The 20,443-nt window shown below is 40.1% G+C and overlaps 1 protein-coding gene and 1 long non-coding RNA gene across 2 annotated transcripts in view; one reads left to right on the top strand and one right to left on the bottom strand.

Annotated features, from left to right (window-relative positions):
* Positions 1-1,724, top strand: part of mmp24 (matrix metallopeptidase 24) — a 69,819-nt gene extending 68,095 nt beyond the window's left edge. Inside the window, exon 10 of the mRNA XM_071900052.2 lies at positions 1,360-1,724. Within this exon, the coding sequence (XP_071756153.1) occupies positions 1,360-1,724 (365 nt within the window). The remainder of the gene's footprint in view (positions 1-1,359) is intronic.
* A 7,946-nt stretch (positions 1,725-9,670) lies between these two features.
* Positions 9,671-20,443, bottom strand: LOC139912302 (uncharacterized). Its single transcript, XR_011784656.2, has 3 exons — positions 20,322-20,443; positions 11,155-11,303; positions 9,671-10,528 (listed from the first exon to the last, which is right to left on the bottom strand). It is a non-coding gene; the product is annotated as an uncharacterized LOC139912302 (long non-coding RNA).

Raw genomic sequence — 20,443 nt, 5'->3', positions numbered from 1 at the left:
AGATGAAACATAATTGAACAATTAATGAGAATGAATAAAATGTGCAAAGAAAATAAAATTTCATTGCAGGTTTTACAGGCTGTTTTTTTATGTAGCTGTGGTCAGAGAGGAACCTCCGTCACATCAGCAGTATACGACACTGACTGGCCAATATCTGATATTTAATAAAAAAATATCGGGCCAATACATCGGCCTATAACCTTAATATAAATACATGTTGGCTTGTGTGTGTATCTATCTGTATGTGCGAGAGTGTGTGTGTTTGTGCGAGTGTTTGAGCCTGCATATTATTGCTGAGGGGGGGGGGGGGGGGTATCCATTTACTGCTCTCTCTCTCTCTCTCTCTCGTACAGTCCCATCTGTCTCCCGGCTACAGTGTCTGTGTCTCCTAGGCATTACATAATATTGCCCTTCAATAAAAACAAGCACTGCTGGGACCAAAACACTGTAGCTGCCTATATCCACTGTGTCACACTAGAAATGTTATTGCCTCTAATGAGATCCTACGGCACAGAGATATGCCAGGGCCGAGGCAGAGGGTGTACAGTCGAGGATATTGAAGATGGATGTTTTTGAGTTTTAGAGAGCGTATACGCTTAGAGAGTGAAGCGTGGTATTTGTCAGTGTCGCGCATAAAATGTCAACTCCTGAATGTCAACTTTTGAGGAATTGAGAAAAATCGGTGGAGTTTGCTGTTGACACCCCGGCAGTTTTGATGTTTTACGGCCTTTTTTCCACTGGTTTGGGCTTGGTGCAATGTTCAAGAACATTTTTCTGTACATGAGAGGGAATTTCAGCTGTAAATTTCAAATTCTAGGTACAAGATTTCTGCAGGATGAGTGAGTTTCCTATTGATGTTCATACATTTTTGACATTTTACAAGGCTTCTCCAATAGTTTGACTCATCCTGAAAGTCAAAAAGGGCAACAATGCCAACTTACAGGACAAAGAACAAAATTTGAGATACAAGGTTTTCCATACAGGATACTGATAATATGGAAATGTAGTAGTTTGGTTTCTATTTGATGGTCACCATGGGGTTTACAATTTGGAAAATGGACATTCAATATAGTGTAACTCCTGTGCTCAGGAAAATGAATATCTTAAAGAATGAATGGTGTGGTGGATTTGATCTGTATTATTAGCAAATGTTTTTCATGTTTGTATGGAATAATTTCAATATTTACTCTATTTACTATGTCTCTCCACACAACCCCAACCCTCCTTCCTCCCCTCTTTCTCTCACATCCCACCCCCTCTTCCCCGGCTTCTACCCCCCTCTCCCCCCTATCACTCCATAATCTCTCTCTACCTCTTGCCCTCTCCTACTCACCCCTGCATCCATCCTCCCATCCTTAGACTATACCTACTTCTACAAGGGGAAGGAGTACTGGAAGTTCGACAACCAGAAGCTGACGGTGGAACCCGGATACCCCAAGTCCATCCTGCGTGACTGGATGGGCTGCGACCAGTCCGACATGGAGCGCTCCGGCGGCAACGGCAACCGTGGCGACCGCCAGCTGCCCCTCGACGACGTGGACATCATGGTGACCATCAACGACGTCCCGGCGACGGTCAACGCCATCGCCGTGGTGATCCCCTGCATTCTGTCGCTCTGCATCCTGGTCCTGGTGTACACGATTTTTCAGTTTAAAAACAAAGGGGTGCAGCAGAGCACCATGACGCAGCACTACTACAAATATCCCGTACAGGAGTGGGTATGACAGGCACGATTTGTTTTTTCTCAAGACGTCATAGGTCAAGGTTCAAGAGTTGAAGGGGGTTGAGCAGTTGTGACATCGTTAGCTAGCTGACACAAAGCTAGCAACGCTACCGAAGGACAATGGGACGGCAAAGCTGAAGGACGCTAATTGCGATAAATACATGTAGGGACACACACTGAAAATGCTCTGTGGGAGTAAATGCAGACGTTGGCTCAGACTAGGAGCGACCTGTGTGTGTGTGTGTGTGTGTGTGTGTGTGCGCGCGTGTGTGACTCGTGCCTGCCTTGTGACACAAACACCTCGGTGTAAAACAGGAAGGAAAGGTTAATACTGATTTTGTCTTACCCCCCTTTCCTCACATGGCAAGGACCCTTAAAACAAACATGGCCGACAACAGCTGGAACAGTCAAAAAAGACTCTGGGAGGATTTGATTGGCTAGGAACAGACGAACTGCCAATCAGATTTTCCAGCCTTGCACACCTGACCACATCTTCTCCGGTTGTGTAAGTGGGTGAAATGAGGTCATATGAGTGATGCTGAACTTTGACTATTTTCTTCTGGGACTTATACTACAAGACCCTCCTTCTCAGTGAAAAGAAAAGAAAGAGAGAGAGGGTTTCGGGCAGAATAAGCTCCTCTAAGCCAGACACCACTTCCAAGTCTGTTCTGAAAACAGCTTGTACACGTGAACTACTTCAACTATTAAGTCCGATGAAATGAAAAAAAAAAAAAAGAAAAAGAAACAGATTAAAAAAATAACAAACTTGCTAAAATGTAGGTAGAAAGGCCATAACAAAAGAAAACCAAGGATCTCTTTGTGGATCGCTGATTTGTTTTGTTTAATTTATTTTAAGTATGGAGACGTAGAATTGTCGAAGAGGACCTTTTTCTCTCTTAGTTCACCATACACAGCAAGAACATCCTCATCACTATTGACCCAGACCTTTGTAAACTTACACCCCTTCACTCCCCTCAACTATCAAACCGTTGATGGGATTACTAAGAAACATTTTGAACAGTAGCTCATATCTTGAAATGATAAAATGGTGAAAAACCAGGCCATTATCTGTCAAAAACACCAAGGCACAGCTTTTAATTTGTGGTGCAAACGTTCTTAAAAAATGCTTTGATTTGGACGGCTAGGACCGACGGGTTTCGGCAGACGTACATTAGCCAGTCATCAGCGTATAAAGATAGAGTAGAATAATGTTAGTTCAACGGCCTCGTCTCTGTCTTAACAGCCCCGGCAAGTTGGCCCATATTTAACAAGCTGCTCACAGCTGGAGAGCTGAACTAGTTTGTTTAGTTTTGATCTCGTCTTCATTTGTTTTGTTCTCTCTGTCTGTCTTTATTTTTGTCTTTGTATTTTTGTCTCTCTCTCTCTCTCTCTCTCTACACGCTCTACGGAATAGGGAGAGCTCAGAGCGAGTGGGAGAGAGAGGGAGATGTGAAAGAATTGGAAAACACGACGACTGCAAAAAGGGAGGAATGAGAGAGAGAGAGAAAGCAAAGGGATAGAGAGGCAGAACAAACCGGGGTATGAATACAGAGAGAGGGAATGTGACAGAGTTTGAGAGAGAGAGAGGGAGGGATGCACAGAGGATATGTATGGGCTTGTATTAGTATGCCGGCTGTGCCACGGCGACATCGACCAGGCTTAATGAAGTACTTCTGTTCACAAAGCTCTAATAGGGGCTACTCGCCCTCCACATCCCTCGCTTTAATCCTCCTGTCCTCCCGCTGTCTCGTCTCTCTGTCCTCTTGTTCTTCTCCCCGTCCATCTGTCCTGCTCTCTCTCTCTCCCTCTCTCCTCCCCACCAATTGTCTCTGTCTCTCTGCCAGTGTCTCTCTATCAGCATCTCTCTCTCCATCAGTTCATGCTCTCTCCCATCTAATCTTTCTCTTTTCATTCTCCTCTGTGCATCTGTGTTGCTCTCCCTCCCTACCTGTTCTCTCTCCATCTCTCTCTCTCTCTCTCTGTTCAACATCCCATTATTTTCTATTGATACGCCATCTGTATTCAGTTTGCTTAACACACCAGGTTGCTTCTAAGCGAGCAGCAATTCAATACTTGTCCACGTTCAGTCAATGTCATGTACATCAGATTGCAGCTGCTTTCATTTTGGTCTAATAACTGCTTTTATTGCTGCGACTGAGGTGTTGGTAAAACTGGGGAGCTCATAATTTTTCTGCAGTCTTAATAGGATTGCGGTCTTAACTGTAAAACTAAACTAAAATGCAATCAGCTACACATTTTAATTTCATTCACTTTCTAATATATAATGGTTCATTCTGAGGCCATGCAGCCCCCCTCAGGGGTTTTGAGTCCCCCCTCGGCGACTCCGTACCCCATGTTGGGAACCGCTGCTGTAGGGCGAGTGGGTGCGTCCTGGCTGTTGCGTGAAAACCATGTAACTCCAGTTTTGGTGATTGTCGTGTTTTCACTTCAGTTGATGGATTACACGCTCCTCTGTGGGTTGAGAAAAGATTCTGAAACCTTTCAAAGCCCATTGGATGTCAAAAAATGTGTTGTCATCAAGCTAAAAACAAGGCTGTTTTTCTTAGTACCTGAAAAGATTTTGAAGATACAAGGTTTTCACCTGACGGCGACGATATCCACATCTGCATGCACACAAATGCACGCTAACGCAATAGTGAACACTGTGTCTTTCCACATCATCCTCAAGGCTACTAACTCATTTTCTGTACAGTTAAATGGGTACATAATGTCTGTCTCTCTACATCTCTCTCTCCCTCTCTCTCCTTTGTTCTCATTCCCTCAGCTTTGTCCCTTATTCACCAAGCTCTGTCCTGCAGTAATTGAATGTGTTCTCAGCCCATATCCCTACAATTACTTGCTGCTGTCGAGGGCAATTCAGCACACGCAGCATTCAGCACAAATCGATCTCGTTCAGTATCTTACAACGGTATTTTGACTCAGCGGAAAACGCACATTTGGTCCCTGAGAGTATACAACAAACGCCGACACGGAACAAGACATTCTGTCCCTTACCTTTAAGCCTATATTACAATATGGCCTTTGCCTGGTATCGAGGGTTATGTAAGTTGGTGGAAACATGAATGTCTATCAAAAAAAACAAAATTGCCTATTGGACCAAACTTGTCTTTTTCTCTGTGTTTTCTCAGCTTGTGTGTAATATACTGGCTGAGGCTGCTTGATTCCGGTGAAATATACATGTGATCAAAACTGAAATTGAACAGTTACATTCCAAAATGAGATATTCAGCATTTGGGGAAAAAACCACATATTCCTAGAATATGATTGCTATGATTGCATAAATGTCATTTGGACTCTTGTTCTTGAGGATGTAATCATTTCTGTTTTTGAAATATTTAATAATGAACTACGAAGAACGTTTTTCTTTCAAAATGGATACATAATGGTACATGATGGTACATCATTTTGGAATGAAACCCTTCAGTGGTGATTAACTCATTTATGCTTAGCAGTTGGTCAGAGTTGCAAAACACTGAACACGAAACTGTTGATTTGACCAGATTATTAGAAAATGAGATTGTCTAAATGGGCAGGGAATGGGAATTAGCCTGCATGCTTACTTGGGGCAAAATTAACATTCATGTGGAGTTTATGAGTTTGATAATAGCGTCTACTAATAGGTACGTTCCCTGACTGAGCTTCAAGGATTTTTGAAATGCTCGATTTCTGGATTGTTTATCCTTGATACTGCTGTGATACGGTATAATCCACTGATTGTCTTCCTCAATTTTTGTGAAAAAGCAGCATTATGCTCTACTGATCAAGATATCTAGCCTATTTATTTATTTGTCTGCTGAAATGTTTTTTTGATGAAGAATTTTTCAGATTTTCTGCTGTTGTACATGCCTTAGACAAGATAGGGAAAAAAGGTAGAGATAATATCGTGTGGTCCTCCTCAGTAAAACCTTGTACATGTTCAGCTTGACGGTCACATTGTAAATGGTAGAGCTCCAGGCTAGTTGTGAAGCATTGCAGGTTTATCATCAATGAGTGTTTTCTTTTTTTATTTTGTAATTTAACAATAGAGATGATGGGAAGCGAGAGTGTAGCTTTCTCTACGTATTCTCCCCAAGGGGAATGCATTTAATCAAGCTAATAAGGGGTTGTCATCCCTCTTCAACACGCCCACACATATAATAATAATAATAATAATATCTCCTTATTCATTTCACTCACCGTCATCATCACTGTTTTTCTTGGTGCTCATTCATAATGTAAATGACAGAGGTCAGGTGTAGTTATTACTGAAAATAACTGGCATATTATTACTACTCTGGTCAGTGTTTCTATCAGGTACTTAGGTCTTACAGTAGCGGAAGAGCAGGCTGATCAATCGACCATTCACATCCTTCTATGTTGCGAGTCGCTGCACAGGTGCGACTGGGGATTAAGTGCCTTGCTCGAGGGCACTTCAACGGCAGATGTTGAGGGAGGGAAGAGCACTTCTCATCCATTTCCTCACGCTAATTTCACAGCCCGATTTTGGGGATTCAAACTGGCAATCTTATGGTCAGTTGCTTGCTTTTTTTTTAACCGTCACGCTCCCAATATCGCTTTGACTACGAATGACTCCTGTTCTCATGTCATCCTATCAGGTTGCAGAAACAATACAAAAGGACACTGTGGTAGTTCCAGTTAAGCAGTGAGTTGGACTGGCTTGTTGATTCAGCCACAGTGGACTGCAGTACTTTATAAAGAGAGGGCGATTTGTTGAGATTTAACAAGGGGGGTGGTGAGCAGGTAAAATGTATTTTTCCATCACATTTTACCTAAACTCTTCACTTAGTATGAATTTAAATCACATGTACTAATGAGATAACCGCCGTCACCCGCCCCCCTTCAGCGCTCTGGTAGAGAAGTCTGAAACTGTGTATATATTTACTGAGATTTGCAGAAGAATAGCAGTTTACAAAAGTACGGTGTATTTCAGCAGATGTCTGTTTGTGGAAACGTAAATGGAAGAAGGGTACTTGAAGAAAACAGTAATCGCATTGTTGCTTATTCATATTGCTTATAGAACACACATAAAGACAAAATGTACATGAGATTTTTAGACTATGTGGTGGACAGTGTCTATCCACCACTCTTCTGTTTAAAACTTATTTATTCAACCAGTTTCTATACTTGTCACGGAGGGCAAAGGGTCCTCTGGAAATTTGCCTCTTTTATGGATATTGTATACAGACCTGGGATACACTGGCATTCAAATGTACTTCAGTTACGTTACGATTGTTTGATTTGTCTGCCTTGGACTGCCAGGTGGGTGGGACAGATCCTCACTTGGCACAACTCAGTCCTTTGCTTTCACTTGATGTCACCATCCCCCTCTGCCGCCATTTTACACTGCTAATTTTGCATTCCTTGGCAACCAATTCCTTGGCAACCATTGTGCCAGGCAGACAAGATCAATCAATCACAGAAAAATAAAGAATTCTATATGAAAAATGGTGAAGTTATCACTTTATTAGGGACCAGCTTTGCATTTTACCTGCTAATAATTATTAAAAAGGAGCAGAGAAGCTGATCCTTAGTAAGAGCTTAAGGGTACTGAGTCATTTTGTCCCAGGTTTGGTGATGTTCTGGTGGCTTTGGACAACAGTGAGTTGCCTTTAAAGGTAGACTTAGTTATGTGACATCATCACTCCCAAAGAGAACAGGGTGACACTTGCCAGAGATGGGGTATCTATATCAGATATCTTTATCAGAAAAATTATCTATACCTTTCTATAACTTGTGTTTGTCAACATTTACAGTGACATTTACATAAAGGACCTCATGCTACTTAGAGGGCCCACATTAATCAATGCCATTAATCAATACAATTTTGGTATGCTATAGCCCCTAACCCTGACTGTGCATTCACACTGCAAACAACCAGAGAAATGTCAGCCAATACAGTTGCCTCATTTCCTTGTTACCATGGAAAAGTTGGCTGCAGCTGAACCTTTGGGCAGCATCACCCATCAGCAGCCAATGAAATACTAGCATTGCTAAATGTCCCGTCTATCACTGCAACACCATTGGCAGCTAGCAATCAGCCACTAAAAAGTAACACAATGATGCAACTGCAGATTGGACTTTTGGTTGTACAAACATTTCTCGAAGGCAGAGCTGCTCTGGAGGCAGAAATATTCCTATTGGTTGAGTTAAATGTCAGTGGGCGGAGCCAAAGAACCACAGCTTTTCTGGCTATATGCAGTGCAGCTATACTAACATATCTAGGTTAGCCTAGCTGACCATCCAAGTTCGAACTAGCCATACTAGGCTATAGCTATCTAGTTAGCTAGCTGGCTGACCTTCCAAGATCATGAACACCATTGTCAGGAATGAATAAAAAAATACTGTTTATTGTTTAGACCAGAAGTTTGCCAGGAACAGTGACGTTGTTACCCACCAACCAAAAACTCCATTGAAATGGTCTATAGTTTTATACTTTGACCAGAGTTCCTTCTTTGCCTTTAGAATTTACCAGTTAGCTAACTGTTTCTTTGGCTCCGCCCACTGAGGTTTAACTCAACGAGATCATTTCTGCCTCCAGAGCAGCTCTGCCTCTGAAAAATGTTTTCGTAACTAAATATCCTCTCTGCGATGTGACTGTAAGCGGTGTGAATGCAGAGTAAGAATGTCAACTCCTGGGGAATATACTGCATCTCAACAGAGAACAAACAGTACAAATTCTGAAACTTTATCACATTCTTGCTCTAACAGAACAGACCGTCCCTGGCGAACGTTGCTGTGACTTTGGTGTGAGGCTTCACATAGTTAAGTCTCCCTTTAACTTGCCTGTTGTTGCCTTTAGTTTCTAACGTTCTCTTTTCGTAAAAGAATACATAGGTGAATAAAAACATATCAAAGGTAGTCCGTCCAGACTTTTTGAAGTAACAAGATATATTGAAGTTCTTTGGATAATGCCACAACAACTACTACTACTACTACTAGGGAGATTTTATCAGATATAGCTTTAAGAGAGATTCAATTCAATTTTGTTTTTCTTATGAAAAGAAAAGTTTTCTGTATATACCGTATGCTTTTTGTTTGGTTTTGGGTTTTTTGACTAAGTGGGTTGATTAAAAAATAAAAAAAATTCCAACCTTGGCTCACTTCTTTACATGCAAAAATGATGCACCATTTTGTTGTGGATTTTTTTTATAGAATCATCATGTACTTTCCAGTCAGATATCAAATATCAGCTCATGTAAATAGGAAGACCAACAGAAGCTTTTGAAGATTTTGTATTTTTATTTCTCTCCTTTATTTAAGATGAAAGTCATCATCCTTTGCACATAATGTTATACCATTTTTATGACAGTGCTTATACTGGATAGGCATGTTTATGTTAACGATTTACAGTAAGAAGATATTCTAGAATTGCAGTTTTATTTCTAAAGAAACAGAGTTTATTATTTAAAATGGTAACATGACTGGAACAGAGATGATTTTTTTTTTCTATGTTCGGTTCGATTTAACCGTCCCACGCCAATTATCTACCAATAACACCATGTTCTGTTAACAATGAAATATCAATAAAAGTGAAAACTTCATTGTCTAAAGTATGTTGGTCATTGAGTGAATGAAACAGTCTTGTACCCATTACTCTTATTTTTATCCCAGCCTTCACTGTAGTTGAATCACAAAGAAACATTTTTACCATTTAGCTCATTACATACTTGCTTTTAATTGTTTGATTTGCTATGGATTTCTAGAAAACCTATTCACTGTTCAAAGTATAAAAGACAATTTACTAACTCGAAGAATACAATTTCCAACATTATCGCTGTGAGACGATTCTAGGTTGTTTTTTTGTTTTTTCATTTTCATCATTCCACTGAGCTGTTTTCAGTATTACAGGACTGGACAAATAGCCTGTAAGGATGCTAATATACCCCCCCCCCCCCCCCCCCCCCCACACACACACACACACACACACACCCTTCTGGTTTTATTTCAATTTCATTACAATTTATCTTTCATTGGGTTCTCATGAGACAAACTGGACCATATTTATATCCTTTATTTTCATATCTCACTGTTGGCAGGTATGTACAGTATATATCTTTAATGGATCATTAGATCAGCTTTCACTTTGTTTTGTTTCATGCACTTTATTCTTGGAGGTAACATTGGTCTAAATGGACCGATACATCACCATTTACCAAAATTAATAAACAGGTCAAAGGAAAAAGAACAGAAATCAAGAATTGATTTGGCAGTGCCATAAAGCGCAGCTACTTTCAAGCTGTGTGCATGGAAACCCTGCACATTAATTTCAATCTTGAAACATAATGAGACACAAATGAAAACAACAAACAGGTTTTTATTTCAATCATTGCCCTTGAAATGGTTGATTTGGCTCAAGCTCAAACCAAAAGTCTACTTTTCTGACCTCAAGCCAAACCGCAGCAGCAAGACATACATCTCCATGCACAGTTGTAAACAGCAGAGTTCTTTCACTTTTGCAGTAATGATATTTATTTATTTATCGCCCCGCCTTGCCCTGCATCTATTCATTAGCACTGCAGGATTTTCCAAACAAGCATGCAGACAGTGGGACTTAAATGACGGCAGCATCTTTGCGCTCTGTCTGTCTTGGGTTTTCTGTGGTCTGTGAATGCAGCGTCTGCCCCACATGGTTTCCACATTCTCTCTCACCTCTTCCCTTCCATTATTAACCAGCTGTACCAGTTCCAGTTCCAGTTCAGTACCAGTTGGTGCACGAGATCATGAAGCGCATATCGTCCACCTTCCTGTTTCCCATCAGGCACTGGGGCAGCTCTCCTGGGGTCTCTGTGCGGGAGAAAGACGCATCACCAGAAGAAACAACGTGAAGATTTGCAATTACAATGCAGCGATTTGCATTATCTTTTTCAGAAGGTGTATTGTGTGTGCAGTGACATTTTGTTTTCACGTTGTTTACTTCTAGTCTGGTCAGAAGTTAAAGAAGAAGAACACCCTCAAGCAAAACTTACACATCGCTGGTGACAGACGACATAATTGGTATCTTCATAAAGTCACCTGATCAGAACAAGGTGACAACTATTTAGTTTTTAAATTATAGTCCTACAATAGATTGTGAATGGATTCCCCAGCCTTAGGGTCATGAAACTTGAAGCACACAAAGGACCACGTTTACATTTAAGGCATTTATCCAGAGTGAATTACATTACATTTCTAAGGGTCTGAAATTAATATCTAATTTATGATTATTATTATTATTATTTTATTTTTTATTAGTTTTTTCTTAAGTTGAAAAGTTCTATTATTATTATTCAAAATACCAATTAATATTATTATAAATGATGAACAATTATTCTTATTAATAATAACAATAATGTTTCTTGTTAGAACTTTTTCTTAACTGTATAGAAAAAATACTGCATTATTCAGATTATCATCATTATTACAGTGTATACCTTGGGAAGCAGCAGCTGAGCCGTGTGCTTCCACCTGCTGCTGTCTTCCATCAGTCTCCTCTGCTCTCTGCTGCTCAGCTGACCGGTCTGTCCTCCTCTCTCCACTCTGCTCTCCTCCCATAGCAACACTCAGGCACAGCAAGTCACACCTGGGCAGAAATACACAGATACAAGCAGAAGTATTTGCATATTGATCATAGGTTTGTCTTTTTTGCTAGATCACACCTACAGTTGGTTTTCTTTGGTCCGAACCATACTGAAAAAGTTTACTTTGTTGCATTGTTGTATTTGGTCCGTTTAGGTTCACACTGACCAATAACAAGCAAACCAGAGCTTGTAAACAAAAGTTACATGACTCACAAGTAGCTTGTTTATTGGACAGAGTTTTGGTAAACTGTCATCCGGCAGGTTACAGATTTTGGTGACGAGGGGAGTCAAAACAAATCTGATTCCAGTCCTGTAACTTTAGCTATAAGCATGGTGGACTTGTCTGTCTCTTCTTCTCTGGTGTTCATACCAGGTAAGAACACATGAAGAAATAGCTGAATATGAGTCCAGACTGCAGTTTGTTCTGCTAGGCTTTCCAAGCAGGAGGAACTGCTGGCTATCAGATGTCAACATCCATCTCCTCATACCCATAATACCTTGCATTTTGGGTTAATTTCCTGTAGCTGGTTCGGATTACATTCTCACTCCTAATGAACCGCACCACAGTTAGCTTGGAAGACGACTGAGACTCACATTTTCAGGCGTCTCGGTGCAAGTCAACGCTCCAGAGTTGGAATAAACCGCCCTAAGTATGTTTAAACACACAGCAAGTCGCTCAATTGGGTCAAAACCTTACATATTGTTTCAAATAGTATCTTAAGTGGTAACTGTCCTGCATCTATCCTGCATTAGTACTGTAAGATTTCCCAAATATCTCTTGAGGTGAGTCATGTAGTAGCAGTGCAGCAAGTAAAAAGTGGGACTAATGTGTCAAAACAATCTGAAGGGAAAAGTTTAAATATTGAAACTAAGCTTGAGTTGGTCTTTTCTGCTGTTGTTTTAACTTGGTTTAGCATGGTGGTCGATAAAGACCCTTAATCCATAGCTGACAGGCAGTTCTTTCTCCTCAGACTCATCTCTTGATGTGAAATCCTTTTACAATATGAGTCAACATCAAAAAAAGGCTAACTTTCTCACAAAAGTACCAATACTTATGCTTTTGACTGCAGGCTATTTTAATCAGGCTTCAAATATGTGAAAGGCTTGGATTGTACCTAGTCTTTCTCCTTTTGTTCCTGCCAGGCATTTTAACAGCCTCACAAAAGGACATGTTATTTGAATGATAAGATAAAACAAGCAGTCCCCATTTTTTATATATTTTCAAAAGTATATCAAATCATATTTATTATCTGCAGCAAGTGGAAGAGACGGTAGTGATGATTAAGGTGCAAAGCTGGAAAGCCCCTAAAGAGTCTGGATTAAAGTTACAGTTGTTTTGACAACTTGCTAAATTTATGGAGAACAGTTCCATATAAACTGTCAAACGGTCATTATTATTCCACAGGATGATTAAAGTATTCTACTGCACACTGAAAGGCTTCAAACCCATTTTGTATTTAAATAAATTTCACATATGTGAACAGCAGTAAAGAAAAATATATATCTTAACATATATAACATATATCTTATATTTAACAGTTATTTTTAACATTAAACTGTCTTGTCTTTAGCCCTAGTCTCTACTCCAAATAACTGCAAATAGCCTACTAATGCTAACTTCTACTAGATACGTTAGCTAGTGTGCAGTTGCAACCCGGTCTTACGGCAGTTCGTGAAATAGTCACGAAATTGAATCTATTGATTCATGTACATGGACACGATTTTTCCATTTTTTTCGTGACATTCAGAACGACTTTCAAACTAGTGTATTTCAATTGGAAGTATCTTTCGTGCCTGCAACACGTTTTTTTTTTTCTGTCAGTCGGGACTCAGGAAATAGTGTGACATTGAAATAAAATGGTGGCCAGTAAGGGCATTGTGGTCGGGGTGGTGGATACGTTTGCCTTTGATGCCGCCGACCGGGGTTCGATTGCCAGCGTGTTCAAAGTACATTTCAACCGTAAGCCACATTTAAATTTTTAACGAACGTTTTTTTTATTTAACCATGACCAAAACATTTCTCTAACCTTAACCAAGTTGTTTTAGTTGCCTAAACTTACGTTTTCAAATTTGTGGTGGAGGAACGTAATTCAGGTCGTGGTGGAGGCACGTTTTTTAGGTCGTGCTCACTTCACGAAAAAAAGGTTGTTTTTCACGAAAAAAATGGAAAAATTGTGTCCATGTACACGAATCAATAGATTACATTTTCGTGACTATTTCACGAACTGCCGTGAGACCGGGTTGGCAAATCCGATGTGTTTACAAGAAGCGAGTGACAGTTAGCTGACCAGATAGGCCTACTATGGTTAGCTAGCTAACAAGCCGACATTATCTAAACACAAAATCAGTCAGATGGATCAATGGTGAGATGATCAGTTCCCAGTCACAGAAATGAACCATTTCCTTTTAATTCTGTTAAGACAGACAAGTTGTACATTTAGAAACACAACCAACTGTTCTGTTTCAACTGTTGTCCAAGAACTGAGGACCTCCAACATGGCCACCAGAAGATGTGTTACTTCACCTGAAAGCCCTCTATTGCTCTAAATAAGAAAAGGCTATGAAGTCTTTCATTGTACGACAGAATACTTGCAGCGTTGTGTAAACTATTGTTCCTGCTCTAAGACATAGGCTACTTGTGTAAAAGAACACTCTTCTCACAACCTGTGTTAGTACTACTACCTATTAGCAGTAGTAGTGTTGAGAGATGTAGTATTACCATTAACATTCAACATGATTCTTCTTTGGGGGTACAGAATTTTTAGCAATGCCCCAAAGTGACAAAATCACACTGAAGAGGAGTCGAAAGGGAGACGTTCGGTGCAATCTCGTTGACTTTAATCTTGAAAAGGACACCGAATGCAGATGGATCTGAGAGATATTTTATCATTTGGAAAGATTGTGTGCGAGGAAAAAAGAGAGGGAGAAATGGACTGAGAGAGGGAGAGAGAAAGCAACAAACAAAGACAGAAAGACCTTGACTGCAAGAGGATGAGATGGAGACAGAGAGGAGAGAGAGAGAGAGAGAGTAATGTTTAATTAATAGGAAGGATGCAACATAGGCTATTGCCTGAATTGTACACTCTTAATTATTTTTTTACATTTAATTTAGGTGTAGCCTAATCCAGGCGGCATGAAATGCACTTGGCAACAAATTTTTAAAAAAAGTATAAGAACATAATTCAAACTCGTAGGAGCTGGCCCTATCTTTGAACAGTGGTAGATAACTGATGGCATGAAGGAGCACATCAGAGCCAACTACTACGCCCAGGACACACTTGCCAACATAAAGGGTAGGTTTATCACATTCATAATTAATATTTATCTCTTATCTCTATCTACAATGTTATACAGAAAGCTTCCAGTAGCGAATAAACGAAGGGCAATGCATAACATGTGTACAGAGGTCAGAAGAAGGCTAGATAAATTGATTCTTCTGAAAAACGGTAACACTCGCAATGATATGCTACAGGTGGGTGTGATAAAATATATCGCAGTCTCTTTCGAAGTAAAGCCCTGCAAATAATTTGGGCTTCCACGTCAACGGGATCTTCAAGACAGGTTTAAAGCCATTTTCCAGAAAAGTTGAACAAACTGACTTGTGTGATGCTTAAATGCTGCAGGCTCAGTTGGGTTTAACTCAAGTAAGCCTCAAGTAAACCTGCCACCGAGCAGGTTAGCTTGAGAACATAAATTGCCATAGTAACTGATCTAGATTTACTTTGATCTCAGTTTTTGGAACAGAAAATCCTGGATTTCTGTGAATTCTGAGTTAACAGATCTGGATAACTTGCCAATCCTGCTTTCTGGAATACCCCCCTGATAATATCATCACAACGATTATAACAACAAGCACCGGGTAGATGTCAACAATGAAGCAAGCAATGCTGATCACGGATTCAGGATTATCATTCGCCGAAGGGAAAACAGTCCTGCAACTTCACGTGAGTATCGCACAGTAACGTTACAGCAAACGCAATCATTTGATAGGAATACGCAAGGAAACACATATCTGTGAAATAAACAACATTTGGAAGATCCATCTTGATACAAAGATAGTAGGTATTCCACATGCACCGATTGTTTTCTTCTTCCTGGAGGAGGGCCTTACTGTGCGCGAGGGCCACCGTGACGCGCGAAAGCTGTCAATCTCAAAGACAACAGATTCCCTCACAGAGATATTAACGTTACATATAATTTGGATAGGATTCTCTTAAAGAAACGTCATAAATATAAGTTATTTTATCATTGAAGATGTCATTACATTTAAGTAAATTAACAGTTTGATAATACAACAGTGTGGTGATGCAAGTTAATTCTGGAAGAAAGGACAGTTAAGAATGAATAATTGGAAGAATGAATGACAGCTAGCTAGCCGCTAGCTAACACCCAGTGGATGTAAACGATGTATACTTTTATGTTCAATAAAAGTGTATTTTCCTAAATCTTGAGACACCTCATATGTAAGCTAGACAGACATGTCCCCTGCTCATTACTGTGCACAAATGTACTGTATGTACTTAGGCCTCAAGAGCCCTTCTGATGCCGGCAGACACATGGAAACCTCCCGGCAGGGCGCGCTTTGCAAGCGCACAAAACAGTTTTTGCGCAAAAAAAAAATTTGCACACGCGCACTTCACCTCCACTGCTACAACTCCATCCTAGGGGAAACACTGTAGACAGAGAGAAAAGAGAGATGGAGATAGCAAACAGAGAGAGAGAGAGATCACAGCCACCCCTGGTTATCAGCACGGACATCTCTAATCCCTTCCAGAATGATCCGTCCAGGACACCAATCCAATCAAACACAACACAATCAGTTTAGCGGACACATCTGATGGGATCATCTTACTCTGCTTAACACTTTACATAATATAATAGCTGTGGGAGCCATGCGAGCTTTCAGGTGGTTTGTAATGCATGCTGGGAATTACACATAAAGAGCATCGCCTCCTAGGTTTCTTCACAGGAGTCGGACAAAACCGATGAAACTTCCCAGCAGCACTTTCCATGTCATTGGCCTCCATTCAAGTCGTACACTGGTCCTGTCAATTCATGAATGAACTCATCAGTTGGAATTGATTGGAGGAATTTTCTGTGAAATTCCATGCTTTTTGTTTTTTCTTACTATTATCTAAGATTACACAGTGTTTATATATCATCAATACTGAATATCATAAAATGTTAAAGGAACCTTTCAGCTGGTATTTGATGCAGAACATGTAATCGTCATACACACATTATGATTGAATGTGTTTGATTTGTTGAACTGATTTATAATGTTCAGCAAGTCGAGACAAACTATCTTGGAAGTGGAATTTTAATGGAATTTAATTCTGTTTTGTGTCATTCCAATTCAGTTCCCATTCTGTTTCCTTACAGCTGGGTGACATTCACACTCCAACTCCAACTCCGGGAAGAGAATTGGAATTTACCAAGCATTCAATGGCTCCAACCCTGAAAGACACACTAAATGTCTGTCACTGATGCTAGAACAAACAGGGGCGAATGCTGCTGGATATTTTTATACTCCCCAAACTGATTTTATTCACAGCACAGTGACAAATGGAGATTGTAACCAGTCCGTCAATAAGCTAGTAGAAAGTAATGGGGGCAGTAAAATGAGGAGTTTGTCTTCAGAGTGAAATTAACTGTCTCGCGTCTGTTAAATGTCTAACAGCTATGGCTTTCTGGCCGGACTGCAAAGCCATAACTGGTCATCATTTTCACATAAAAAGTTAATTATAAACCTAACCTTTACCTTAACCCTAATTCTAACATCACTGGGGGCCTTCTGCTTAACCCTGACTTAAATAGAAGTGAAAATGTGTGCGACTGGAGCATCGTCAGTGAGTAAAATATAGGAGGTAATGAGGTAAATATTGGACATTTGGACCCACAGTGCAACCGTTTGGCTGCAAAACACTTGGATTATGCTGCACGAGCTGTTTGGAGGAATCTGATGGTTATTTTATGCGTGTTTTGGAGCTGTAAAAAGATGGGAATGTTCACTTTAATAGTTTGGAAAAAGGCTCAGATGGAACTACAGGGGCAGGCTGACAAGCTGAGCGTTTGGTTTTCCTACGAACTTCAATGAAGTTTCGACCCATATGGGGGTGAGTAGAAAATGAGTTTTCATTTTTGGGGTGAACTATTCCTTTATGTTGATAATTCAATATTGCTATAATGTTAAGTCTATAATAAAGTCTATAATCTTGCTATATAAAATTGTCATAATTTTGTCAACCAAGGACTATCTTTTAAAAAAACATAGAGTACCATAATTCATTTGATATTTGTGTCATCAATTGTTTTGAAAGACAAGGTTTTACCTTTTTTCAAACAACTGACACCTAATTTTTAGGGACGGGACGATGTGTTTATCTCACGATACGATTCGATACGTGATACTGAGTTCGCGATTCGATACAACCACAATACAGTGTAGTAAATAAAAGTTCAATGATAACAAAGTCTGACTGTGCAGAATTATGTTTATTTCTGAGCCACAAATCTTTCTAGCGATGCCATTGTCTCGCTAGAATGTAAACAACAATTTAAAAATGTCGTCACAAAGCGCAAATAATATAATTTGGATGCAGAGCTTGTGAAACTGTGATGGTCAAGCATCTCATTTGTGATTACTACAGCAGAATAAAACGGAACTAATATCACGATTCGTTTTTCTGCCCCATGATACGTATTGTTCCATTTTCGTATTGCGATATTTTGAATTTCGATATATCGTCCCATCGCTACTTATTTTGGGGACAAATCAGTTCATATGCACTAGACCAGTAATATTGCAGCACCTAATCGGAACCACACATGCCTCATTCATGCACTTCACAGCATCTCAGTAAGTATTCAGCAGCCACCTCATTTCCCCTCCCAGCTGTCTGTACAACAGCAGTCACAGCCTGAGAGGAGGCTCAGCTAAATATAGCACTCTCCCTCTCTTTCTCTGAGATATTGTTTTGTTTTGACGGGTGCACCTCCTTATCTCCGCTGCTGCCCTCTTCTGAGAGAAATAACATTGAAATAGACTGAAAATTGTCTCACAACTCAACGCAAAACCTACATGTAAACCACAGCATGCAGTTACCCCAAGTCTGGGTTCAGTTTTGCTGCTGTGTTATTTCTTTCTTTCTTTCTTTCTTTCTTTCTATTGTGCCGCTTGATTCCCACTGGGACCGACCATGCTAAAAATAGATTAAATGGATAAAGCGTCCACCAAATGGCATATTTTATTTAAATTCCGGAAATGTTTATCTCTTTCCTAAATTAAAGACTTTAGGCATGAATGAGCCTATCATGTCCAGCCTGCTAGCAAATAATTAAGATAAATAGTCGCTCACTAGCAGATGAATTGCACTCTATTTGCATTATTGATTTCGATTAAAGTGAGAGTTTACCTCAGCCTTGTTTTCCCTCCATATTAATGAATTACACTATAATAACTAAATGAATCTTCTCGGCTGACATGTTGTCAGCTGATGGATGTCAGACTGGACTTCACATTAGAACAGCAAGGACACACTTTATTTTAGGAAGCAGAAAACCTGCACTGAATGTTACTGCACCTATCAAATGTGAAGTTATAAGCCACCAAACTGTTTACCTGATATAAGTCTTGCGATAATTCAGTATTATTGTTTATCGTCTTTCAGTGGCATATCATATGGTGATGATATGGTGATTTTGGGATATCATGACACACAATTCTGCTGGCTAAACTGGTGATAACAAGTACATTTTATTTAAAAACTCAACCCAACTCATTGACATCACACCTAACATTTCCATACGGTTCAGTGGGATGAACATTAATTGGATTATTTAACATGTGAGTTTACATATGTGAACCATGTAAGGGATAATGCCTGACGAGGTGTCCATTATCAGGAATTAATGGACGACAGGGAGGCCAGGAGTCCATTAATTCCTGATTATGGACACCTCGAAGGGCATTATCCCGCTTATACCATGGTCACTTGCCAAAGAAAAAAAAATTAAGACCATTAATTTATATTTTCATGCGTTTTGTAATCAAAATCTAAAGTTTTTCACAAGCCATAACTCAGTTTCCCTGGTAACACCTGAGGGTTTGACTAATACCTGGAACAATCATTACCATCCCATAAGGTTCTTATGCAATGGAAACGTTGTTCACTACTCCAGTAAATAGGATGAACCTTAGATACGACTTGGCAACGGGAGATATTTCTAGTGCGCTCAGCTCATAGAACCCTTTGGCTCAGCTATGAGCAGAAAGCTAACGTTATGCTAGCAAGATTCAAAGTCAATAACATTGTGTACAGTTGACAAACAGTAAATATAATTTGACAGTATGTTTAACAACAAGACTAGCTATCCAGCCATGTCATTGTCCCCAAATCAATATCAAGATTTTCATGAACAAATCAGGCTCAAACGGAGGCCCTGTTGCTATGGTTACTCATTTTAGATACAGGCTGATACTATGTAGCCAGCGCATTAATTTAGAACGGTGAACAGACAGTTTCACTGGAACTACTTAGGTGTCGATTATCAGGAATTAATGTACACCCTGCAGCCAATCAGAATTGAGTATTCACGCAGACCATGGTATAAATCGTGATATATATCGATATCGGAAAAGATCCTTATGATTATCGTGATATGATTTCAACCATATCGCCCAGCCCCCTATGGTAAATAGTATCAAACTGATGTCTGGTTATATGAGGATGTGGGTCTTTTAAGGGGAAAACACATTCATAATAGTCTGTAAATACACTTCTTTTTTTGTTGTTTATCTTGGTGGTTGTTGGCCTCATGGTGATGGTCATAGTTTACCCATCTTCTGATTTGCCACAACATCACTGGGTGTTATCACTGCAACAGTAGGCTACTGAATGTTTACAACACTGCAAAGCTCCTCCTACTAAAAGAGAGAGAGAGAAACAGACAGAGAGAGAGGTAGAAAGAGGGAGAGGTGGAAGCTGGTTGCTGCTGCCCGAAACAAAAATTATTTTTACCCCACGCAATCGACCCCCACGTAGCCTGCGAGACCCGTCTGTCTCTCTCGGCCGCCGGTTCCGATTAGTTTGCGGTGTTTCCAGGCAGAAAATCCCGTCAGACGTGTCGGCGGAGCGGCCGC

This window comes from Centroberyx gerrardi, chromosome 5, assembly GCF_048128805.1.
Source record: "Centroberyx gerrardi isolate f3 chromosome 5, fCenGer3.hap1.cur.20231027, whole genome shotgun sequence".
Classification (NCBI taxonomy): domain Eukaryota; kingdom Metazoa; phylum Chordata; class Actinopteri; order Beryciformes; family Berycidae; genus Centroberyx; species Centroberyx gerrardi.
This window is presented reverse-complemented; position numbering and strand designations above follow the sequence as displayed.